Source organism: Macaca mulatta, chromosome 18, assembly GCF_049350105.2.
Source record: "Macaca mulatta isolate MMU2019108-1 chromosome 18, T2T-MMU8v2.0, whole genome shotgun sequence".
In the NCBI taxonomy this organism is placed as follows: Eukaryota; Metazoa; Chordata; class Mammalia; order Primates; family Cercopithecidae; genus Macaca; species Macaca mulatta.
Window position 1 is genome coordinate 77258954 of NC_133423.1, and position 27162 is coordinate 77286115.

General features: G+C 39.0%; 1 protein-coding gene across 17 annotated transcripts in view; it reads right to left on the bottom strand.

Moving 5' to 3' along the window:
- L3MBTL4 (L3MBTL histone methyl-lysine binding protein 4) overlaps positions 1-27162 on the bottom strand; it is a 449613-nt gene that overhangs the window by 183485 nt on the left and 238966 nt on the right. For all 17 annotated transcript variants that reach the window (XR_003724606.2, XR_013408124.1, XR_013408125.1 and 14 more), the window contains one exon: positions 25643-25757. Coding sequence is in view for 13 of the 17 variants with exons in the window: in XM_015121580.3 (XP_014977066.3) it covers positions 25643-25757 (115 nt within the window). In the remaining 4 variants the exon portion in view is untranslated. The remainder of the gene's footprint in view (positions 1-25642; positions 25758-27162) is intronic.

A 27162-nucleotide genomic window follows, 5' to 3' on the forward strand; every position in this document is an offset into this window, starting at 1 on the left:
TGCTGTTCCCCGTTTCTTGTTCAGAGCAAACTTCTCAAAGTAGTTACCTCCTTCTCCTCAGGGCTCCTTTCCTGAGCCACATGTGTTTTAACACCATCCCACACATTAGGATAACATCCCTCATATTGGGACCTAGACTCAGTCAGTACTTTCATGAAATCTAATTACAATGTAATACAAATTTGTGGTAGACTATGAGTGCCTCTGAAAGGAAGAACTATGGATTACTTACCTATTCCGCAAGCACTTACACTATGTGCTCAGTAAGTGCTTGTGGAATAGGTGTTTACTGAAACTGTATACTGTACTATATGCTACAGTATGTAGTTCAATGTATAGTTGGTAGTCTCCTTCTGGAATTGCTGTTGTCTGCTGGCTTTGGCAGCATCACACTCTGACGGTTTTCCTCCTGAACATGAGGATTCTTTTGTAATCTCCTTTGCCAGCATTTCCTCCTCTAGTCAACCTGAAATGTCAGGTAACATCCTCAAGGTTTGCTCCTGGGCCATCCATTTCTACGGCTTCATTTACCAACTGCATGCTCACAGGCTACAGCCCAGGCATTCTTGAAGTTCTACACCAGTGTATCCACCTTTACACTTGATGTCTCCATAGTTATTTCTTAAAGTCATTTCAAAGTCAGTATGTTCAGACTGAATCTTTCGTCTTGTCCCCCAGCCTTCTTTTCCCCTAGAGCAGCTCATCTCCATGACTGCACTACCCTCCCTCCAGGAGCTTGGATCCTCGACATCATCTCTCCCTGGATCCTTCACATCACCCGTCCCTCATTTCATGACACCCTATCAATCAGTCCTCAATTTTTCAAATATTTCTTTTACCTCCCAACTTATCTTCATCGCTACTATGACTGGCCTAATCCAAAGCCATCTTCCTGATTGAAGAATTGCAACAGTCATTCTTCACTCTTCCTAATCTATTTTGCATCTTGTAATCAGAGCCATCTTTTCAAATCACAGATAAAATCATATCACTTCTCTCTTAGCACATTTCAAAGGCTTCTCATTGCTGTTAGGACAAAACCTCAAATTTTTAACCTGGCCTGACTGATTTATGATTGGACTTGATTTTCCTCCTCATTCAGGATTCTGCATCCATGCTGGCCTTCTCCTGTTCCGTGAACCTGCCAGGTTCTTTCATACATCAGGGCGTTTGCATGCTGGCAAGAACATTCCACTGTCCCCTTGGATGACTCCTTCTTATCTTTCACATCTTGGCTTATATTTCACTTCCTCATGCTAATTTCTGAGAGGAGGTTAGGTCCCCATTTTATGTAGCACCTACCTCAATTACAAAGTAAATAATTATTTGTTTAATGTCTATCTCTCTTATTAGACTACAAGCTGCAGGCATGAGTCTAGTTCACCACTGTGTCACCAGTATCTAGCCTGACACATAGTTAGTGCTCAGTAAGTGTTTGTGGAATAGGTCAGTGTTCCATAGTTCTTTCTTCCTTTGACAGACACTCATAGTCCAGAAAAGCAGCTTATATATAAACAGCAAATTTGCATTATAGTGAAATTAGGTTGCATGGAAATACTGACTGAGTTTAGGTCCCAATGTGTTGTAATATTAAAACAAATATTTAAGCCTCAAATACATTTTCATTACATTTACTGAACCATAGGAAAGTGTCTGAAGCACATCTTATGTTCTTATGACTTTGTGAAACACATTGAGGCATAAATAGAGAAAAACAGAGCTACTCTATTCAAAGCCAGCGTTTGGAAACAGCTTTTTAAAAAACAACTTTTAAACAAATCAGAGGAAGAGATGTTTGAAAAACTGTAAAGAGGATCGACATGGTGGCCCACGCCTGTAATCCCAGAACATTGGGAATTTGAGGTGGGAGGATTGCTTGAGGTCAGGAATTTAAAACCTGCCTGGGCAACATAGAAAGACCTTATTTCTACAAAAAAAAAAATTTTTTTTTTTAAGTTATCTAGGCATGGTGGCATGTACCTATAGTCCTAGCTACTCTGAAGGCTAAAACGGGAAGATCTCTTGAGCCCAGCAGTTCAACCAGTCTGGGAGACAGTGAGACCGTATCTCAAAAAAAAAATTGTAAACAAATCCTTCATTAAGAAATATGCTTGTGTCATTCAGTAAATAAAAGGATCTAAGAGAAAAGAAATATATAGTATATAAACAGTTTTCTCTAAACTGGATCTCACAATACATTATCCAAGCTATCATTACAAAGGTCTGGAATATTAAACCCACAAATAAAAAAAAAAATACTCTCCATCAGCCAGCCCGGATGGAACTCTGTGTGGACAACATTCTACACACACAGTGACCTTTCAGTGAATGCTACTTAATATTGTTTTCAGTACTATTTTAATGTACTTTATTAAATTAAGTTTTAAACCGATGTTTTTAATATTTATCAATGCATATTTATCTCCATATCCCTGATGGGTACCATCAATCTCTCCCAGGTAGAGCTGGAAGGAAAGGCATGACCTCAACTAGGGGAGAAGAGCCATCGCATTAAGAAGTACAGCAAAAGACATAACAAAGAAAGTATCGAGAAGAACAGGAAATAAAAATGCATGGGACCAGGCAATTTTCTCATTAAATTTTGTATGACAAAGTATAATAGGTTGAATCAATGACAAATGAGACAAGGAGCCATCCACTGGGGGAAAGAAACCTGCAAATTCTGCAACAGTTCACATTATTGCTCTAAGATAAAGGAAACCTACCATCAAATGAATGTTTTTGTTCAGAAAATAATCATATTTTTGCCAAGAATAGCTTACTATAATTTAGACATTTAGACTATTAGGTCTCAAGAAGAAATGTTCTCAGCTCTAACTCACTTCTTCAGAAAGAGCATCCCTGACCATATTACCCACTCTTGTCTTCTTTTTACCACTTTTCCTGAAATTAGTTTTGTAGTTTATCTGCTTCTATCACCTGTCTCCCCCTTCACTAGAGTGAGGACATTTACCTTATCTAACTTGTCTACCACTGTATCCCCAGCACCTACTAGAACAGCGAGTGGCAAGTAATAGATACTCAACAAGTACGTTTTAAGAGTGGGAAGATGATAATAAAGACAGCAATGGCTGGGCACAGTGGCTCATGCCTGTAATCCCAGAACTTTGGGAGGCTGAGGCAGGCAATCACGAGGTCAGGAGACCGAGACCATCCTGGCTAACATGGTGAAACCCCATTTCTACTAAAAATACAAAAAGTTAGCTGGGCGTGGTGGTGGGCGCCTGTAGTCCCAGCTACTTGGGAGGTTGAGGCAGGAGAATGGCATGAACCCAGGAGGCAGAGATTGCAGTGAGCCAAGATCATGCCATTGCACTCCAGCCTGGGCAACAGAGTGAGACTCCATCTCGAAAAAAAAAAAAGCAACAATTAATACCTGGAAACATTATTTTATCACAATGCTGTGAGATCATCGCTATTTTATTCTCATTTCAGAGCTCAGCTTGTCTGAAATCCCTCTCTGATCTTCTGTTTCTAAATATTATGAGCTACTTGCTGTATCAAGCAGCATGAATAACTCCTAATTCATTGCAAATCTTCTATGAAAACTTTTACTCAGGCAGCAGTAAATCTAATGGCAAGATTCTTTAGGAAAGGACAAAAAGGAAAGAAAATACGCTTTTAAACTAGGAATTATCTGAATAATGAATAATGTTTTACCCTAACATGATACTATTGTTAAGATGTCCTCATGGAAATCCCCATTCACACAGAAATGCATGGTTACTACACGCAACCCTCTTTCCTTGCCAACCAAACTCTGATTTTGCTCAGGGCAACAATGTGCCCAGCTATACACATCCTCTTTCGCAGCCTCTCTTAAATCTGGTCATGGTTACTTGACACTGTCCTGGATAACAGGACCGAAGGGAAAGGCACTGTAAGGACAAATGCTTTTCTTTCCTGTTAAAAGGGCGAAGATGACACTGGTACTGCTTTGCCCATTTCCCCCTCCTTTGGACTCCCTGGAATACAGATGTAAACACTCATGAGATGATAAGCACCGAGACAAATGCAAAGGTGTTGAGGGAAGAAGAGAATAAAGGAAGACAGAGCCTGGGCTCACAATACTGCCATCCTTGGACCTGCTACACCAGTGATCTGTCATGCAAGAAAAATAACCCTCTCTTTGATTAAACCCTATGGTTTAATTTTTGTGTTACTTGCCAATAAAAATTTCTAGGATAAAACAGCAATTTTATTTTGATTTTTCTTTTGTGAAATCAAGCAATTGTCCTTAAAAGAAAACACTCAAATTGCATGTGGATTTTAGACATATTGTCAGGTAAAGATGATGTAAGAGATCAAGGCAAAAATCAAGAAATAAAAGAGATTGTACTTATCTCTAGAAAATGAAAAAGGGAACTGTCTTTTCTTATTCCAAAATGATCCAAACTGGTGACTCTGGGTGATGTCACTTATTATTATACCTAAAATGGGTTACAGACTGAGAACATCATCCTCCTTCTAAGAATGTACTTTCCTCTCAGAACTGTAATTTTATTTGGTGTACAGATGCCCATAGCACAGTGATAATGCTGACCCTGAAGCAAATTAAGATGATCTATTTGTTTAAATATATAGACGACTTATGGATTGATGTTGGCCAGCATAAAAAATAAATAAATAAATAAGGATCAGGAGCATTACTATCTTTATTTCAATACTAATTACTCACTGCTGAAACAGTACTCGGTTCAACCTGATTCATTTAGCAAGTTTTTTTTTTTTTTTTATAATAGAGAAATGACATTAGCGTTGGGTGATAATATCCACTAGAAGATGTGCAAACACTGCTTCTTTGAAAAGGGAAATAGATTTAAATGTCACAGATAACAGGCAAGTTAAGATTTTATTTTTTTCTTATTTTTAACATAAAATTAATTACTGAGGGTTATCCATTCAATTAAAGAGATACTGCAGGTTTATTAGATGCTGATGTTCCCTTTGCTAGGGATATGGTGGCAAACCAAAGAGAAGGCCCTGCCAACGGGGAGCTCTACCTTCTGATGCCAAAGATGGAATAAGCCATCAGATAAGAAGCATGACAGCAAGTCAGAGTGATGGTGCTAGGCAGATACATGAAGTGGGGTAAGGAAGAGAAAGTAAGTGGGGATGTCGGGAGATCTTTAAGATGGGGAGGCAGGGAAGGAGTGCTGATATTTGAGCAGAATCCTACTTGAAGCGAGAGCACGGGACACGCTGGGACAACTGCCAGAAGGCCTGGGCGAGGGGAAGGGTGGCGGGAGATGAGACCGTGTGGGCCAGAGTGTCTTATTTATTCTGGGTTGGCCAGGAGACACTGGCAAGCACTGCGTGGAGAGGAGATCGGTGAGAACACACCTACCGCGCTGCTTGGTGAGCAGTTTACTTCTCCCGGCACCTGGTAAACAGCCTGCTGAGCGCTCTGCATCGTGGCTGGGACTGGAGTCAACCCTTCAGAGCCCACACAGGTAGCATCCACACCGCTATTTACAGTCGGGGCTAGGTGAACCCCATGGCGAGTTCGTGTCCATGAAGAAGAGAAGTCTGAGGACTGAACTCTGGGAACACCGAGGTGTAGAGATCAGAAAGAAAGAGTGAGCGAGGCAGCTGAGAGCGAGGAACCAGCTACTAGAGGAAGAGCCAGGAGGAAGCTGCGCAGACGGCGCACAGACCACGTGAGGGTTGAACCAGCGGCCGGGTGCCGCTGGGTTTGGCAACATGCCGGGCTGCCAGGCCTGCGGCAAGAACGTTTTCAGTGAAAAGGTGTGAGCAAGCCTGATGGAGGTTCACGGGAAAGTGGAAGAGGAAAAAGGGAGAAGCTGTAGTTTAAACAACTTCTTAAGAAATTTTTATATAAAAGGTTGTACAAAATGGTTATTAAAAAGTGGGTTTATGCCCCAAATGGTATTTCTATTACTGTTTTTGTTTGAGTGATGATGAGAATATTTCAGTACAGGGAAAATTTGATAATGTAGGGAGGGGTTTAAATGTGGGAAAAAGTCCTTGAGTGAGGACGGGGTGACAGGCCAGTATCCCGGTGAGGATGGGTTGTAGGACGATCAGGGACTGTCAGCAGTCCCAGTCCTGACGAAGGCAAAACCTGTGTGCATATGATGGGCGCTAGTGAGCTCCATGGCAGGAGGAAGACAAATTTCGCCGCTGACAGCTTTTATGTTCTCGGTGAAACAGGCAGTAAGCTCGACAGCTAAGCTTGAGAATGGGGCAGGGGGGCAAGGTATGAAATGTGAACTGAAAATCAATGAAGCAGCTGTTCAATTATGCACACATTCCCATTTCAAATAATTAAGCTTTTACTATCTTTATTTTGAATTGGAAATGTTTAGGTTAGTGTCTTGGTTTTTTCCGTGCCACTCCCCAGGAAATTTATAGTTTGCTAAGAAGATTTAATGAAATAATTACCCTTGAACATTAGAGAATGCAACTAATAAGCATTATCTTTCAAACTAAAATTATAGGTTAATCATACCTACTCTCCTCCTAATGAAATTAGGGAAAATAAATATCCATTGTGCTATAATAATTAGTGTCTCAAACAGAAGAAGGAAATAGTATAACCAAACACCATGTTTGCTTGTACCTGGGTTTCAGAACATCATATTTCATAATACATAAATAAAACAGAACAATGATTTTGTGAAATGAAAATGCAACAAAAGAATTTCAAAAGGTTCCTAAAAATGCCAATTTTATACTTACTTGACAATCTAGAAAAAAATCCTTAAAGTACCACGATGGCAATATTAGTAGAGAAAGACAATCTAACCATCTGCCTGCAATAGGGATATGTTTAGAAATGTGGTAGGGTCCTGAGAGAGATAAATCGATATAATGATAATACTTATCTTCCACTCAGAAACAAGCGTACAGTAAGAAAAGAATGCAAACGCCGAAAGTCTCTTTCACAGATCTGACAGAGCTTCAGAGCAGGTAAGGCAATAAGAAGAACATGATGTACTGGCCTTTGCTTATTATTTTAAAATGAGACAGAAGACCACTTCCTTAATAAAGAACTGGCAAATATTTTCTTAACAAAATATGGTAAAATGCATTTATCATATGTTGAGTTTTAATTAAGAGACAATAATATAGTGGGTAATTGGCTAATTAAACGAGGATCCCAGAAAAAGATGACCTCATATTTAAATACAAGTACAGCATCAGGGAGATCAGAGGTTTGATGGAAAATGGAATGATCTGACCTGTAGCCTCTGATCGAAGCATCTGAGATCTGGCTCTGTACTGGTATGAGCCATTGTAAGGATTAGGAACAAGAAAGCGAAGAAGGTACACATATAGTTTTCACTGATATATGGAAAAAATGACAGTAAAGAGGAAGGGAAAATTGTAGATTCAATTTCAGATATCTCCCCATTCAAACATGTCACATTAGTATTTTAAAGTATTTATACCACAACCACTTAAACACAACAAAACTAAGTTCTTTTTATACTATAGAATAGGTCTTTTTAAAATGTTGGATTGTTTTATTACTCATTTTTTAACCTTTCAAAAATCAGGAGAAGGACCTTTTTGTTGATCTACAGAACAGATAAAATTGTGAGAGGTCCACATAGATAATGTAGAAGCATAGGATTTATTTTTTCTTTTTTTGAGACTTGTCAACTGGTATCAACCAGGCTGGACTGCAGTGCTGCACTCATGGTTCACTGCAGCATCGACTTCGTTGGCTCAAATGATCCTTCTCTCTCAGCCTCCTGAGTAGCTGGGACCACAGTTGCACACCACCATGCCCAGCTAATTTTTCCACGTTTATTTTGTAGTGAGGGGGGGTCAGGCTATGTTGCCCAGGACAGTCTTGAACTCCTGGTTCAAGTGATTCTCCCACTTCAGCCTCCAAGAGTGCTGGAATCACAGGCGTGAGCCACCATCCCCAACCATGAAACACAGAATTTTAAGAGTAGAAAAAATGTTAAGAGTTATTGGCATACACACAAAAAATGTTTTACATATAAACTAAATTGTATGAAGCCTACCCTTAACTAACAGACTTACTGTGAGGAACTAAAGAGCTAAATGGCACCTAAAAGGATTTAATATGAATACTATTTCACTAGATAGTCCTGTTCCATTTTTTTCATTATTTTTAAGAAATAAAAAAGACAGTGATTAAAATATATTTATCTTTTAAACTTTACCGTTATAAAAATTGTTTCTCAAAGAAATTATAAAGAACTAAGAGGACTTTTTAACTTTCTTTTACCGTAAACCTCCTTTAGCCTTTTATGAGAAATCAGCCTTTTAAAAAACCACCTAATTTGGTACTTGGTTTGTGTAATTGAATTATTCCCATTTGACTCAAGTAAAAATGCTGCAAAACCGTCCCCCTTCTCTCTTTTTCTCTCTCATTCATTAACTCATTCTCTCTCTCTCTCCCCCTTCCTCGACATCGCCTTAAGCAAAGTGACACTTAAACTCAAGCCAAAGGGATGATAACTTGTATACTCCTCAGTCCTAGGATTGCTCTTATTCATGTAAAGGGAGATAAGAGACAGGTCAAAAGCTAAAAGCATATCAAAGTAGCTTATGAATTGGTTTTGAGCATCCCCAGCCTTTGAACTGTTTTTCCCCTCTTTTACTAAAAGAGAATTCTAGTTTCATTGATAGTGTCACATACAATTTTCTGGCTAAAAAAATCAAGCTGACTAGTTGCTGATAGAAATGTCATATATGTTCTCATAACCAAACAAGTATAAATATGAAAGTTACCTATAAGAATGAAACATACTCCCAGGTGGAGTGACTATACCATTTTTCCAATAACCTGAAAAGTACACACCTAAAGCGGGAATTTTGGTGTCCATAATCCCTTCTCAAACTAGCCTAACAGGGACACATTAAAAGTTCTCATGACCAGTAAGCTTTTGGGCATTCTTAACAGAAAATGTTATGAGTTGTTTGAGAACACACACACATACACACACACACACACACACACAAAATTACACAATGTATAATTCTAATTACATTTCTCTCCATGGCTTCTGCATGAAATCTATCTCTGCAATTAATGACATTTCATTATTGACATTTAGAAACTTGGCAGAATTGCCAAGTTTCCAAATGGAAGGAGAATCCTCCATCTGATGCCTGTAACAGATGCTTCGATAATGTAAAAGGAGCAAATTGCCTTCCCTCCAACCCCCCTGTACTAGTTTATTCCCTGGTGGCTTCAAATTTGTCTAGACTGTTCAACTGAGAGAGAACAAGCCCTCACTGAGTCTAAGTGTTAGTGCTGCCCCAAGGGAGCTCCTTGCAAGCAGATGTAAGAAACCAGACTTCCTACCTGCTGCCTGGTCAAATCAGCAAATAAAAATGTTCACTTGCACTGTGGGTATAAAGGCACTCCATTCGGAGAAGGAGAGAAAGCTCCCATGATACAGTCTAACCCTTCAAATTCTAACTTTCCAATGCTTGAGTGAGTGCCTCAGTGCCAGGGACCACACGGAGTGCCATCCCATTACAGACTACAGCAGCACCAGGCTCCGCGAGGTCAGAGGCCACAGCCACAGCAGGACCAGGAGAGCCTGGGAGTCTACTAGAAGAAAACAGATCCCCTTACTGGCATACAGAACTGGCAGGGACTTAAAGATTGAAGCTTCCAGGTTCCACAAAATCAGAATTCCAGTGGCAAGCTTGTGAATCATTTATGTGTTCCCCATTCAGGTTGTGAACCACTGACCTAGTCTACCTGCCTATTTTTGTAAATAACAAAATAAAGGTTTATATGGTCACATAATTTGTGATAACTCATAAGTCACATTATGGTATTTGGGACAAAAATTCAAGGTTTCTAACTTGCAGATCTGCACTTTTTTGACTCTGCTATGCTATACAATAAGCACCTGCTACAATTATTTTTTTAATTTTAATATTAAAATTTTATATATATTTAATTTAATTTAATATTAAATATCATATATATTTAGACAGTTTTCACTGTTGTTGCCCAGGCTGGAGTACAGTGGCACAATCTTGACTCACTGCAACCTCTGCCTCCCACATTCAAGCAATTCTCCTGTCTCAGCCTCTCAAGTAGCTGGGATTACAGGCACGTGCCACTATGCAGGGCTAATTTTTTTGTATTTTTAGTAGAGACGGGGTTTCACTATGTTGGCCAGGCAGGTCTCAAACTCCTGACCTCAGGTGATCCACCCGCCTCGACCTCCCAAAGTGCTAGAATTACAGGCCTGAGCCACCGCACCCAGCCTAATTGTAAAATATTTGATTGACAAAGATAATATATATTCAAGATGTATAACATGGTGATTTGATAAACATATACATTGTGTGATGGTGACCACAACCAAATTAACACATCACCACCCATGTCATATATAATATTCCTGGAATATTGTAACTGAAAGCTTGTACATTTGGCCAACATTTCTCCATTTCCTTTACCCCTCAGCCCCTGCTAAGCATCATTCTGCTCTCCACTTCTATTAGTCAGACATTTTTAGATTTCATATAGGTAGGGTCATACAGTATTTGTTTTTATGTGTATGACTTATTTCACTCAGCATAAAGCACTCCAGTTTATCCATGATATTGCAAATGACAGGATCTCCTTTTTATGGATGAAAAATATTCCATTGTATGTACAATACCATATTTTCTTTATCCATTCATCCATTGATGAGCAAGTAGGTAGTTTCCCTATCTTGCCTATTGTGAATAATGCCGCAATGAACACAAGTATCTCGGATACCTGTGTTTCATTTCATTTGGATACATACTCAAAAGAGGAATTGCTGAATCTCATGGTAGTTCTATTTGTAATTTTTAAAGGAACCTCAATATTTTTTTCCATAACAGCTGTATCAATTTATATTTCCATTAACAGTGTGCAAGGGTTCTCTCTTTTCTCCACATCCTGGCCAATTATTGTTATCTTTTGTCTTTTTGATAAAAATCATCCTAACAGGTGTTAGGTGATATCTCACTGTAGTTTTGATTTGCATTTCTCTGACCATTAGTGGTGCTGAGCAACTTTTCATATAGCTATGGCCCTGCTGTCCATCTGTACGGCTTCTTCAGAAGAAAAAAAATGTCTATTCAGGTCCTTTGCCCATTTTATATTATTTAATCAGGTTTTTTCTTTGTTTTTTGTTTGTTTGTTTGTTTTGTTTTGTTTTTGCTATTGACTTAGATGAATTCGTTATATATATGGAGATTAACCCTTTATCAGATGTCGGGTTTGTATCTATTTTCTCCCATTCCATAGGTTGTTTCTTCATTCTGTTGACTGTTTCCTTTGCTGTGCAGAAGCTTTATAATTTAACGTAGTCTTCGTTTATTTTTGCTTTTGTTGTCATATTTAAAAACTCAGTATCAAAACCAATGTCTTGATAAAGCTTTTCCTTATGTTCTCTTCTAGGAGTTTTATGGTTTCAGATCTTAGACTTAAGTCTTTAATCCATTTCAAGTTAATTTTTGTATATGGTGTGAGACAAGGGTCCAATTTCATTCTTCTGCATGTGGATATCTAGTTTTCCCAGAACCACTTATTAAAGAGATTTCCTTTCCCTATTATATATTCTTGGTGCCTTTGTCAAAGATTAGTTGACCATATACATGGGTTTATTTCTGGGCTTTCTTCTGTTTCATTGGTCTATGTGTCTCTTTTTATACTACTAACATATTATTTTGATTACCATAGCTTTTTACTATAGTTTGAAATCAGGGAATGTAATGTCTCCAGCTTTGTTCTTTCTTACAACTGCTCAAGCTACTTGGGGTCTTTTTTAGCTCCATGAGGCAGTTATTTCTATTTCTCTGAAAAATGCTATTGGAATTTTGATAGGGATTGCACCGGATCTGTAAACTGTTTTTAGTAGCATGAATTTTAACATTAAGCGTTCCAGTCCATGAATATGGGATATCTTTCCATTTATTTTTGTCTTCTACAATTTATTTCAATGTATTAGAAGTTTTCAGTGTGCAGATATTTCACCTCCTTGGTTAAATTTATTCCTAAGCATTTTATTCTTTTTGATGCTATTGTAAACGGAATTTGGATAGCTCATTGTTAGTGTATAGAAACCCAACTGACTTTTCTACATTGATTTTGTATCCTGCAACTTTATTGAATTTATTTATTAATTCTAAGAGTTTCTTTGTAGAATCTTTACGGTTTTTGATATGGTTTGGCTCTGTGTCCCCACCCAAATCTCATCTCGAATTGCAATCCTCATGTGTCGAGGAAGGGAGGTGACTGGATCATGAGGGTGGTTTCCCTATGCTGTTCTCATGATAGTGAGTGAGTTCTCATGAGATCTGGTGGTTTTGTAAATGACAATTTTCACTGCACTTTCACTCTTCTCTCTCCTGCCACCTTGTGAAGAAGGTGCCTGCTTCCCCTTCTGCCATGATTGTAAGTTTCCTGAGACCTCCCTAGCCATGCAAAACTGTGAGTCAATTAAACCCCTTCCTTTATAAATTACCCGGTTTCAGAGAAGTTCTTTATAGCAGTGTGAAAACAGACTAATACAGTTTTCTATATACACAAAAGGTTATGCTATCAGCAAACAGAGACAATTTAACTTGTTCCTTTCCAAAGTGAATGCCTTTTATTTCTTTTTCTTCTCTAATTGCTATGGCTTGGACTCCCAATACTATGTTGAATAGATGTGAGCTAAAGTAGACACCCGTGTCTTGTTTCTGATTTTCTATCTGGATGATCTATCCACTGTTGAGAGTGGGATACTGAAGTCCAATACTGTTAGTGTACTGCTATTTCTGTATTCACATCTCTTAATATTTGCTTTACATAATAATCAAAATGTTTATATTTTTATAAACACAAACTTCTTATTGCAACTATTCCTAGCTTTAAAAGATAGTAAGGATAGTCACGCACATCAAGACAGTCAAATATCTGAAGTGAATAGAATGGAGTTCTACCATGTATACAAATTCAAATATATATGGAAAAGGGGGAAAGAAAGGTACTCTAGTAGCTACGAGTACGCGATGATCCTACCACGGTACTCAAAAATGGAATCCAGGTATGAGCATGAGATAAGAGTCAGAGACTACTACTCTTCTCCTCAGTCTCAATATGTTCCTCCAATGTGAACAGTTTTCTGAATGTGCAAATGACCTGGCATTTAAAAGTGCAGTGTGATTATCATACAGCGTGACCCTCAATTCACACCAATGACTTCACCTAACACTCAACAATGCCAACTGTACAGTTCAATGATGGAGGTAATCCACTCTGGTGGGCTTGCTGAGACACACTTTTCAGTAACTGTGATTAAACATGATTTTTTGCATTACTCAATGAATTTAGACCCTAATCCTAGAATAATATGTGACTCCACTGTGTGAAAGAATTTTCCTTGGCTGTCTGGCATTATATACAATTTGGTTAGAGGGATTACACAAAAGATTCCTCTCCTTTTCTAATGACTTCCATTACAAAATAAGTCCATTGACATGAAAAGAAGAACGATGACTTCAAAGAAAATTACAGAAAATGTTCTTGTCAATCTAAAAAACATAAACTGCTCATTAAAGTATAAAAACTTCCATAACCATATTTCTTTTACTCTGTTTTACAATTCCTTAGAACAATAAAAGCTTTTAATGTTCAAGAAAAGAGTCAAGTAAAATTGCAACAAGGAGAATGCGGGTTAGTCAAAGAGAATAATGTCTTGGAGAAGAGGGTTGATAATGCAGGAAATAAAAGGGCTATGTGATCAGCAGCTGCATCTTCCTCTACATGACTTTCAGCTCATTGGTGTTTATAGAAATAACACTACATACAGAAAATTTTTATGAAGCACTAAATGCAAGTAAAATTGGGAGTATTCTAAAGAATGCTATAAAGTGGGTGAGATGTAGCAGAAGACTGAACTGCCAGAAATCTAGACGGTCACTTCAAACATAGTAGGGCAAGGCTACTGGCTGCCTAAAGAAGGTCTGACTTTGTATCTGCAACACATAGGATGAGAAGCTCCTAAATATGCCACCCTGTGAGTGGGCCATGGAAGAAAAGATCTATGGTTCTCATGGCTGGATGGACAGGTGCCCAGAGCTGTTATCCCAAAGACTTGGATAAAGTATTCTGCCATCCCCTCTAATTACGGTAAACTTATGTGCTGAAGTGAAACTTACTGTTTTGCTAAGGAAAACAAATTCTAATTTTTACTTTCTGATTTGAAATGAATACCAAAGCATAAATGAAAAGTAACATAAAAGCCAAAGGCTCTTAGTTCTTAAATATGCTGAAAAATTTTCAGTTCTCTAAGTCTGTCATTTAGTGCTCATTGAATTTTAGGTTTGTGTATGTTTGCAACTTCTTGATTCTTGGTTGCTTAGAATGCAGAGTGAAATGAAAAAAAAAATCATAATCTTTACACAGCTCTCTTTCAGAATGCAAATACATAATGTTTACATTAAAAAATACTTGATTCTATGTTCATTCCTAGGAGTCATTTAAGGATACCTCTACTTGTAAAATAAAACTATGACGTATTTTTAAGTCTTTCTAATACCATGAAAGACAAAAAAAAAATGAAAGATTTTCCAAGATGCTAGTATCACTAAGCTTGTCCTTAAAGCAACACAGAGAGCTGCCCTTGCCCACTTCTCATTCTCCTTGACCCCCAATTTTGAAAGAAGAATTGCTAGGTAAAGAAGAATTAAAGGTAAGAAAAAGCACCTTTAAGAGGAGGAATTTTAATCTCTTAACACTAAATACAAGTGCATGCAGTAGCCAAAACAGCCAGACACTGACTTCTCTGTGAATCTCTTCACTATGGCACTACCATGCCATGAGTGTTCATAGGACGATCTCTCCTCCTGGCGCCTTTATAATCATGGCCACGAGTGTAGAACTATGTCCCACAGGACTCTGCAAACCCTAGTACAGTAGTTAGTACATTAGAGATACCAAAAAAATCTCTATTCAATTACCACAACAACACTGAGATGATAAAACCCTTCCTCATGAAATATTTTCAGGCCGTCAGTTGATTGCTCAACTGCTCAAGGTTTCCATTAACCAGGTATTGTAGGGTGATGTAGGGCAGGGATATAGATACATAACAATTGCATCCAGTTCCCTTCCCCTGCCATGGAAGGCATTATTGTCTTCTGAAAGCGTTAAAACTCTCTGAGAAAAAGCCTGAAAGCTCCCTGCGCGAACTCAGGATCTTCACTCAATGTCCATATGCTGACTTGCATAAATCTATAGCCAGATGAGAGTCATAAATTGGGACAGGGTGAGAATTTGGCAAGGCTTACTGCCAAACCACTGAGTTGTTTCATCCATTTGAGAAGGGATGGGCTACTGTACGTGTTTTAAAGGTCTGTAAATTTGCACAGAGCTGTGCTTTATTTAATACAATCTATGATGGTCTGTACATGTGATGACAGAAACTGCTGTGCCACACTGCATCTCAACTGTGAACAAAGTCATCAAGCTAGAATGAGAACATAATCTGAAGAATTGTTCTGGGCTAGCCACTAGGCATCCAACGACTAAGTTTTAGAACCAAGTAAATGGAATCTGCCCTCACACCTCCAGAAGGTAGAGACACAGGATAAGCACTTCAACAAGGAGCATTTAAAACAGACAATATCATTATGACTGTAAGTACATTTTGAAATGTATTATTTTTCCTTGATAAGTCTATCATGTAGATCTGTAATTAGGGACTTTGAAAATAGCTACCTTTTTAAAAACACAATATGCTATAATTGTCTATTAAGTCAATGAGTACTTAGGGACTCTTAAAACTGCTGATTACTTGCTTGCTGTAATTTGGAAGAGCAAGTACTAAAGATTCCTTGTGAAATTCTCTTTAAAACAGAATGAATTGAAAATGTGCTATTACCTGGTTAGGCTAACAACATTTTTTCCTCAGAATGACATCCATCCGTCATCATATTAATTGCTTCACATCTGGCCAAAAAATTGCATTAACTTTTATTTTATAATCTAAGTGAATTTCCATCTCTGAATAAAATTTTTCTAATTCCACAGAGTTTCAATGCTCATAAAAGATGGCATTAGTAATCATTCATTGCTTAGTGGAGATTAAGAATTTTATCTCAGTTATCAGGATAAACAATGCACCAGCCATATGGTGTATTTACAAGTCCTTCTGTTGTATTTATACATATGCGGTATATTAAATGAAACTGGATAAAAATGAACTATACCTTTTATCAAGTTATGTGCTATTATGCTTGTTTATGTTTAACCATTAAATAAATTAGCAATGTTCTCAAGGTCATTAACATAAATTATAAAGGCTATATATATTATATTGTAGTTTGTATTATTACTCTATTAATATACACTTTAACTTCATAATGATGGATAATTTAATTTACTTTGAATCAAGCATTATAATTACTTCCAAATACAAATCAAACAGAAGCTAAAGAAAGAACAATGACACAATTATTTAGACACGGAAGCTATCTAAGAAATCTCATTTTTTGGAAGGTTTCCTTTGTCATTTAGGGAGGGTTATTCTTGGCCTGTGTCCCTAGTAGGACAAGCCTGTGTCCTACTAGGCTTGACTAGACCAATTCCATAGCTACTACTCAAGAACTCACTCACTCCATTAAGGTCGCAGGCAAGAGTCCAAGGTGGTCTCTAGAGATGCACGTTGACTTTGCATTAAGTGACTAACCAACACATATAGAGAGATGAATATATAGACAAATGTTTTTTGGAAGTCAGACCATGGAAAACACTAAGAGATACAACATTCACTGTCCTTCCATTCATGAAGCTTACACTTTCATGAGAACTAATGACAACTGAGATGATTACATATGTGTTTTGCACTGTGGAGAAAAGGAAGTGGTCAAATGAAAAATAATAGTGGTTGCTGTTCTTTAGACAATATGGACCCTGGAGGCCTTTCTAAGAAGGGATCATTCAAGATGTATTCTAAAAGGTGAGAAAGAGCCATCCAGTAGAAGAGCAGATAGACCATGCTGAACAGAGAAGACAGCATACATACATATACACAAAGGCCTTGGGGTGGAAAGAGTTTGTGTTCACCAACTGAGAGAAAGGAATAAACGTAGTGAATGAGAGGCTAAAGAAAGACAAGGAGGCAAGAGGTGTGTATGTGCACACTCCTCTCTTCTTGCACATCCCCCCTGTTTTCATTTACCTCTCCTTCATGCTGGCATTGGAGTGGGCATCTATATATAAATAGATGGCCTCAAAACAAGCCTGGGGAAATACTAGAGGACAGCTGTACATCTTTAGAAAGAGATCCCACATGGCTACTTCCACATGGTAGAAGGTCAGTGGCCAAGTTAATGGGCCCAAGGCTATACTTCTATTTCAGCACAGCCTGTGTGGTACATGGAGGGGACCCAGAAGTTCTTACATGCCTCAGTAAGGAAGCACAGGGTCTCTAAAAGGGCTGGCAGGTAAGCAGAAATATGGTGTCAAGATATAAAAGCCATATCAAGAGTGACTTGGGGACTAGAGCAAACAGCTAGGATCACACTCTTTGGAGGAAGGATCTTGAGCAAGGCCCAGCAGGGATGTCCTTATGAAAAGGTAAGGCTCCGTCTTCTCCCTGGGATGAGTGTGCCCTGTGAGCTGCTGATGATCAGAAATGATGTGAAGTCACTGCAGGTGGCCCAGGTATGAGGCTATGCTGTAATATTATCTCTTTTGGGGCTTTTCCGCCCTCTTCCCCTCATGCTTCACGCAACATTGCTGATGCTGCAAGACAGAGGACACCGTCCTTGCCGAAAGCCCAACCTCAGCACTTCCATAGGCCTGGCCCCAGGTTAGGAACCTCTCACTGGCTGGGTTACCCACTTTCCTGTTCAGAGAGGGGATAACCAGAGGGAGACGCATCTGATTATAAAAGTACATATTGCAGGGTTTAGGCAAGTAAGAATACATTCTGACCAGGACCAGAGACCCGACTCTGGCTCTCACAAGCTGTGTGAATCATTTTGTTGCCCCACCTCTGGATGAGAGGTTTGGATCAGACAAGCTCCTAGGATTCCACCAGTTTTATATTCCACACCCTTATCTTTGGTGACTAGGATAAGAGAAAATGAATTGAAACATCTCTCCTGCATCTATTTATTTGTATACCCAAGCTGAGCGAGCAGCTTTGCTCTTCTTAAGTTGGAGATGTAAGGTGTTCCCGTCGTAAACAAGAGCCCAGCCTAATCTGATGCAATGGTCCCTGCATGAGAGGCTCCTGGGCATGCCACATGGGTCTCCCTGAAGGGCCAGCACCACCAGGCCGCTCCATACCCCACCAGCCCTTGTCGTGGCACGTCAGTTTTTGTCATTTCATAACAAACACTTTATATGTACCCTGGTGACAAAAGTCTATTAGTTACCAAGTGGTGCATCCAAATCTCCATTTAATTAAAAAATGAATATTTTGTCTCAAGCTATATCTATCTTATTAGAAGCACTGGGACCTGTCACATTTTAATTTTGCTGTTTTATTCCTACTTTAAAACAACTACAAAATATTTCTATGTAATCAAATATTTTATTCTGCATTGTTTAGCTCTGATTTCTGAAAGAGTGTTTAAAACAAGGGTTGAAGGGGCAGGGAGGGTGAAGTAAGTACAGCCATTCCCATCCACAGCGTGGAGAGGCGTGCAGTCCTGGGGGGCTGCCCTGCCATTGGACTGGCACATTCCATTCTGGAGCCTTCACCAAGTGTTTCCCGACATGAGCTTAGCACCTGCAAGAGCTGCAGAGGTTCCACAGCGTGAGGAGCAACCGTGAAAATACGAAGACCCCACCCTAGGTGATCTCCTGGTCTAAAAGACAAGCCGGCGTTCATTCCCGTACTCAGAGACTACCTTCCGTGTTGCAAGTCAGCAGTGTTCAGAGGTGTTCCAGACTGTGAGATGGAGAGCCAACAGCAGCAGAAGGTCCCTCCACCATGGAACAGGGTGCAGGGGATGAGAACAGAAACAAAGAGCATGCACTACCAGGTCAGCCTGGGAGAACTACCATTAAGAAAAATAAAAGTGGATGGGAGCTAGAGATTAGCAGGGTTACTGTTTGTGGGTGGCCTGGTCAGAGACGGCATCTCTGGGAGGTGACACTTGAACAAAGCCCTGAAGACATGCGGTGGCACCACGCTCCAAGCCGAGGGAACGGCAGCTGCGAAGTGGAAGTGTGGCAGGCGTGCTACAGGCCCCGCACGAGGCCAGCGTGGCAGGCGCTGAGTGAGGAAGACAGAGAGCAGGCTGGGGAAGGCCTCACATGAAGATAAGCACTTTGCAACAAATTCTGTGAGAGAGGGAGAAGCCACTGGGAGGGTCTGAGTTAAGAAAAATGTAACTGTGATATGACAGAAGGGAGCATAAATCACTGTGGGATGATGAGGATGAAGGGGCAATTCATTTCCCCAAGAACACCAGACAAAGTTTTGGAGAGGAAGTGACACTTGCATGCAGAGGACTTCATCTGTGCTACTCTAACACTAGAAAGGACTGGCACTGGGCACAAAGGGCACAGACCCCACCCAGCAGAAGAGAAGGTGTTAGTGTAGACCATGACTAGAGGTAGGAGGAGGCCCGAAGACCGTTCTGTGGCCTAAATCAGAAGTAAAAGAATGGGGACTCTAGTAGAAGGCTCAGGTGACGACTGGTTATGTTCATTCGGTTTGGTGACTAGAAAGTTATGGCCGGGCGGGGTGGCTCAAGCCTGTAATCCCAGCACTTTGGGAAGCCGAGGCGGGCGGATCACAAGGTCAGGAGCTCGAGACCACCCTGGCTAACATGGTGAAACCCCGTCTCTACTAAAAATACAAAAAAAATCAGCCTGGCATGGTGGCAGGTGCCTGTAGTCCCAGCTACTCGGGAGGCTGAGGCAGGAGAATGGTATGATCCTGGGAGGCAGAGCTTGTGGTGAGCTGAGATTGTGCCACTGCACTCCAGCCTGGGCAACAGAACAAGACTCTGTCTCAAAAAAAAAAAAAAAAAGTTCCATAACAATTCAGTAAGGATAATTTTATTTCACTCGTGATATATTTAAAATGTATTCAGTTTTTTCTTTTTTGTTTTTTTTTTTTTTAAGAACAGCAAACAGTCCTCAGTTGAATTCCACTTCGAGGGCCTGCCTATCTTCTGTGTGACTCAATAATTCTGAATGTTGTGAACTGTCCTAAATGTTATTCAATCCACTCTGCAATCAGCAACCCCTTTATGGATGGTACGATTATAACAAGTATCTAGGGAAAAACCATGCTGGTTGTGTACGTTTTAGGAAACAAAGTCAACTCCTAATTTTCTGGATCAATGAAGAGCATCGGCAGCATGGGACACAGATGTGCCTGTGCTTCTCACCCCAGCCCCACCATGTCCTTAGGGTCCCTGTGAGCCAGACAGCTTGGAAGCAGCCAGAGCTGTGTTTAATCTCACAGGCCTGCAAGTTCCAGAGGTCATAGAACTCATCCAAACGCACAGAGTTGGCCGGGGGCAGTGGCTCACCCCTGTAATCCCAACACTTTGGGAGGCCAAGTTGGGTGTATCACTTGCAGTCAGAAGTTCAAGACCAGCCTGGCCAACATGGTGAAACTTAGTCTCTACTAAAAATACAAAAATTAGCCAGGCATGGTGGTGGGGTCTGTAATCCCAGTTACCCAAGAGGATGAGGCAGAAGAATCTCTTGAACTTGGGAGGCAGAGACTGCAATGAGCTGAGATTGCTCCACTACATTCCAGCCTGGGTGACAAGAGTAAAAATCTGTCTCAAAAAAAAAAAAAAAAAGACACAGAGTTAGAGCAGAATGGAAATGTACATCCAGTCTTCCTAACTCCAGAGTCTATCATCTAGCTTCTCAAACTTGGTTAATTTCCAAAGCAGGAAAAGCTGGACATCCCATTGTCCAATGGAGTAGGTAATCTATGTATGAATAATAAACAATACAGTAAAAGAAACAAACTCCATTTAAAGAAAGTTTACATCAAGTGTGACTGGGATTACAGTTTCTAAATGATGTGACTAAAAAGATTGCCAAAATGTGACCCAGTTAGACGATCAGAGCAGGCATGGTTTTTAGGTTCTGATATTTTCATATTGTTTAAGGACATTCCGGAAACACAAAGCATGATAGAAAGGTCTTGACAAGTCAACGGTGCTAAGACATCAGTATTTAGTTTCAATTCTAACTGTAGGAAAAGCCCACCATGAGGGACTCTATGTCAAATAAAGCAGACAAATTGCATCCTCATGGATGAGAAAAGGAGAGTTTAATCTGGCAGCAGGGTACGAGGGCAAATTGCAGGTGATCATCTGTAGTTAGGAACAGCAGCTAAGAGGAAGCTGTCATCACCTGGTCATACAAGTTGGACTCTTCTCAGTTGAATGGGAACATTTTTCATTCTCAAGAGGCTTTTCCCAGTTAACTTTTCAAGAACTTACACTGGGCCTTAGGGCTTGAATATTATGGTCTTGGCTCAAATTTACTGCACAAGCATTTCTGCAGAAGCTGGGATCTACGGTGCACACTCTATCTTGGCTCAATGTCTGCAATGAGATTAAATGGCACTAGATAAATAGAAACAAACTAAAGGGACTATCACTTGTTTAGAAAGATCTAAAATTTTAATAAGTTCTAATAAAATGTGTATGGAGAACCAACAAGTTCTAGTGTTGCCTACACTTGTGCCATTTTCACCTCTAGAGGGGCTGCCACTAACTAGTCCAGGCCCAGTGTGCTCATGTGAGCCCAGCTCAACAGTGTCCCGAGGTTCCTTCCTGGACTCACCCCACTGCATTCTGCTCACTCTGTAAAACAACAGTAGCAATCGAGATTTCGTTTTTACTCATCCATGCGCAGTTGTGTGATTTTACTGGTACATACATTTGTAAACCACAGCCCCTTCAGACACAAATTGGAAGCTCACTGAAAAAATACATATAATTCTTATATATATATATGAAAGCCAAGAGAGAATATACCTGTGTGTATGCATTTTTATTCCTCTGTTTCCAAGGTTTCCATTACAATAACAGCTACTAATTTGTTGAAAAAAGGGAAAATATTCATAAAGAAAAACAGATGAGAATAATAGATTAAAAAACCTCTACCTCATATTTTCTTTTGGCCATTCTTTTTTCATATAATATCACTGGTAGACAACCTACTATGATATCTTTTGTAAAAATCCACTGAAGTAAATCAATACAATAAAGTTCAAGAGAGACTCCACCTCTATAAAATATAGAGTAGATTCCATGATCTCTAAGATCATTTTCCCAAGCCCTCAACTTTTAGTAGTCTTTGCAGTATTTGACCAATAAAGTTGTCATATATAAGTACCTAACACAATTGTTGAGTCACACAAATACAACAAAAATAAAATAAAAGAGTTCAAAAAAATCCAAAAGTTAAAGTATGTTAAAATACCTCTAAAATATCTGGAAATTAATGTTGGCCAGCTGACTTTAATCATGTGATAAAATACTGCGTGTGGTTGTATAGATATACTTACAAAACTCTATTTTGATCTGATTTTAAAAGACACTGGACATTATAGTGACAAAAGTTTAGTTTGAATTATATGAGTAAATAAGATTAACCCATTGACTCAACTGGCATTCAGAATAAAAGATGATTGGATGTGATTGTTTGTACACATATCATAGATAAAATACAGGGTAAAAGGGTGGTACACGTGACTCCTCTGTAGAGCAAGTGCCCTGCAGCCTCCACGCCACACAGGCATTTGACAACAACTGAGCAGTGTGATTTTCCTGTAAGAAAAGCAAAGATATGGAGGAAAGCTATAGGAAGGTGACATACTGTCTTCAGATTCTTAGAAGGCTGGTGTTCAAGGTGCTCTGAGTAAATGTGTGATGTAAATGAAGAATTTTGAGAGGAAAATGGTGGAGGATAGGTGAGTAATGCATTGACTATGAAGGGCTTTGTATGCATGCAAAGGAGTCTCAGGCTGATAGGATACTCTACGCCAAAGAAGAGTTTTAATAACACAGAAAACAAGGTGAGTTTGGGGTTTTATACAGACTATCCCAGGAAAGAAGAGAGAAAAGACAATCATAACGCCACTGCAACAGTCAATGACAGGCCCTCAAATGCTGTTTTGTTAGAGTGCCTAGAGCAACCATTTGTTTCTCCTTCCCAGGGGAAAAAGAATTCAATGATAAATAAATAAATAACAGAATCGGTTTTGGAGTAGGGGTGTGTTTGTCTATGGGTGTGCGTGTATGTGTGTGTGTGTGTGTGTGTGTATTTTTGCTTTCACAATAGGGGCAGGGATGACACATATTGAACCAGATCACAAGCATGTCTTAAAGTATAGGCATTTCAAAATCAATAAAACATAAATAATTATGGTGCAGATATAAATAATTAAAACCATAAGATTAAGCAAACAACCTATAACAAGCTACATTAATCTTGATTAAACAAACAAGTTTATAACAAGAAAGTCAAACACAGCGAAAACAGAAAATCACAACCAACCAAAGACAATCAATTACAAGTTATCTTTCCCCCAAATTCTAGCAAATCTAATTACCTGCCTGTGAATACACAAAATACTCATCTTGTAATACTGCCAACAACACATGGAAGTCAAACTTCTTAAGAAAAATTGAATTAAAGTATTTGGAAAACCCTAATTACATTAATTTTTGCTCAATTTCAAATCTGGAACTCTTAGTAACTCCCACTTAATAACTTACATAAGAATGAAAATCTAGAGAATGCCACATTATTTCCTGGGAGAAGTTAGTATTAATTGAACACATACTATGGAGTAGGCAGTTTTTGAATTCTATCCATTCATTTATTTCATTTAATAATTATAAATTCATGAGGTAGATATTAATATTATCTTTATTTTATAGATGAGGAAACTGAGGTATAGAGAGGCACACACTAAGCAAGCTTTAAACTGAGATTCAAAGCTCAGCATTCTGACTCCACTTTTCTCATTTTTAAGCACTAGTTTATACTGCTCTAGAACCTCTATTTTTAGATTTATCCTAGGCTCATCAGGAGAACCTGTGCAACTCACTAGCAGACTACAGGCCACATTCTGAGAAGCATCTGTAACTATGATGACACCTCAAAATAATGCAATAGCATTGAGAAGATGCATTGGGGTCAAAGCATTGGGGGTCAAAGATAGATTCTGGAGAATTAAGAAAGAGAACCAGCAGGACACCTGGTGACTGTTTATATGTGTGGATTGAGGAAGGGGCCAAGAGGGAGCAGAGTCTGGAATGGCAACTTTGGAAGCAAACAGAAACTACAGTAGAAAGAGCAAGTTTTTGGCTTGGGATGGAGGTTGGGTTTGATGCATAGACTCTGGGATGCTTCTGAGACATTCAGGTAGAAAATCCAGCTGGGTAGAGTGACAAAGGAGCAGACAATGCTTGGAGTGGAGTGAAGAGAGCTGTCCCTGTACCTGCAATGCTGGTCCATGCCTACCCCAGAGGAGATCGTTCACACATGAGTGAGTTACCGGCTGAGGGATGGATGTACAGGGGGGTACTGGGGGGTTCACATAAAGTGAGAACCATCTCCGTGACATGCTGGGGTGTAAAACCAGGGAGGATAAAAAGCAAGACCGAAGGAAACCACAAAGTACAAATGCTGGCGCCCTTCCCTACTTGGAGTCCCCCACATGGTGCTGACCATGGTCCCCTTCATTCTACAGTCTTGGGGTACTGGTCCTATCTGTGCCAATACATTGTCGGCTCCAGAAGGGCCTTCATCTCTTTGATTTGGTAGTTTTTGAAGAATCTAGCACAATGTAGAACTCTTTGTCCAATTATTTAGTCAGGGATTCTTCTCATTTTTACAAGAAGTCCTTTGAGGCCTAAGGTTCAAGCATCATTAGGCTGGCTGTGTGTAAGATATCCTCATTAATAGAAAAGCATTCTAGCTTAATCCTAAGAAACCAACGGGAGGGAAAGAGAAGCAGTGAGGGAACAAAACAAACATGAGAATGGAGAACACTTGCACTTGTGTCTGGAACTGGTTATTAGTCATGTCAGCCTAATCAGATCAGAGGACTCCTTCGGACAAAAAAATAAGGTATTTTGGGTTGAGGCTCATTAAAATTTAGAGTGGTTAATTTCCTCCTTAACTTTAAGTAGCTAGAAAGTCAGAAATGATAAAGATGTGAGTAAAGTAGAGGCTTTTAAATTTTTTTATAAGTAAAAAAAAAAACCTGAAAATTGTTGGAAGTTAAAATATTTTAATTTTCCAAAAGACTTTGTATAGTCTGTTCTATAAAATAAAGATCAGATGTTTAAAAAAAAAGATGAACTTGTTAAAACCAATGACCAAAATTAGATGGATTTAGATATGCTAGCTCAGTTTTCCAAACTCAAATGTAGAAAATAAAGATTCCTTTGGAAAACACTATCAAAATAATTTTTTAATGATTATCACTTTTCATTAATATAACACATGCCCTTTGAGGCTTAATTGTAAATAATTGGCTTTCAGTGTAGCTGTAGTGATGATTAATTTGCCTATGTGATATTTAGCTCTCAGATGTCTATAATGGCATGAATAAGCAACAGTATGGCTGGAAATCAGGCTAAGGATTTAAAGGGCAATGACAAAGAGCAAAGTACTCACGCTGCGGCACTTCCAGTGGATGCCCTGTGACATCACACCATCCGATCGGGTGGATGTCAGGGCTGTCTGCCTCCACCCAGTAGTCATACTTATGGTCCCAACCATCAAAATGAACCTGTTAAAATGAGTTTCAAATGATTAATATTTAGTAATTAGTATTTCACTATTCCTGTATCGAAATATTTGAATACAGATATCTGAAGCTGAGATTGAAATTTTATTAATCACACCTTGCAGTTGAAATAATATTTAAAATGTGCCATTCTACAGCCTTCTAATCCAGCCAACAAAGGCGATTGTACCAAATTTCCAAAGAAATTAAAGAGGTTGGTAAAGAAAAAGATTGTCAGGGATTGATCAGAATTTGAAGAGGTAAGCCCAATCCATTTTCTCAACTAAGACAAATACTGGAATGCTGTTGAGGGAAAACTCTTTGTCCTGAGTAACTGTCCCATTAACCACTTCAAGAACCATGTCAGCATCATCAACATTAAACATCACCAACTTGACATTAGTACAAGCGCTATACTGATGGGAAATGCACAGATTAGAGTATAAACAATCAATCCCTAAAACCTCACAAATGAGAGATGGGCCCATTGTAACAATGGAGGCAAAAACAGTAGACAAAATATGCTAGGGGGTAGATAGATTTTATTAGCTACCATAAGAGTTATTTAAAGATCAAGGGTAAGCTATCAAGAAACTTTCGAACAAGAGGTAGGGCCCAGGTCCAGCCATCCTACTGGCATAGGCTCAAACAAGCTAATTATTGCAAGGATAATTTATCATGCATCTTATCTATAAAACACACACAGACATACCATGCACACATAAAAGAATAATTAAATAAATCCCAGTCTCTGAAACAAAAAATCAAATACTTATTTCTTAAAATAAAAATAATTATTTCTTTTTAAAAAAGCTATATCCTTTCCAATGCAAAGAAGCCCATTTAAGTTTTTGAAAATCATATTTGAATAAAAAGAGCAAGATGCCTAGTGCTATAATAAGCCAACCTGAAATATAAATCCATTATGCAGAACATAAGACCAAAAAAGCAAAATTCTATATTTTCAGTTCCAAACAAACTCCCAATATTTTTTCTCAAGTCATCTTTCTAAGCAAGTGGTTTTCACAGTGTGATTCTCAGACTATCAGCATCACCTGGACACTTGTTAAAAATGCAAATTCTTGGGCTCCACCTCAATCCTACTGAATCAGAAACTCTAAAGGTAGAGCCTAACACTGTGTGTTAACAAGTTTTCTACATGAATCTGTTATATGCTAAAGTTTGAGAACCAGAGATTACAGTAATAACTTTCAAAAGTATATTTCTACCGAACTTGGGTTCCTGACAATGACAGAGTGCCCTTTCACAGTAATATCCATAAAACTGGACATATGCAGTGACTATTTTCTGATGTTGGACAATAGACAGCACAGAAACGCAAACCCTAAGTAAAGGAAAACATCCCAGATGAGCCCTTAATATCAGCCTGGAGACAATTTCCTGATTG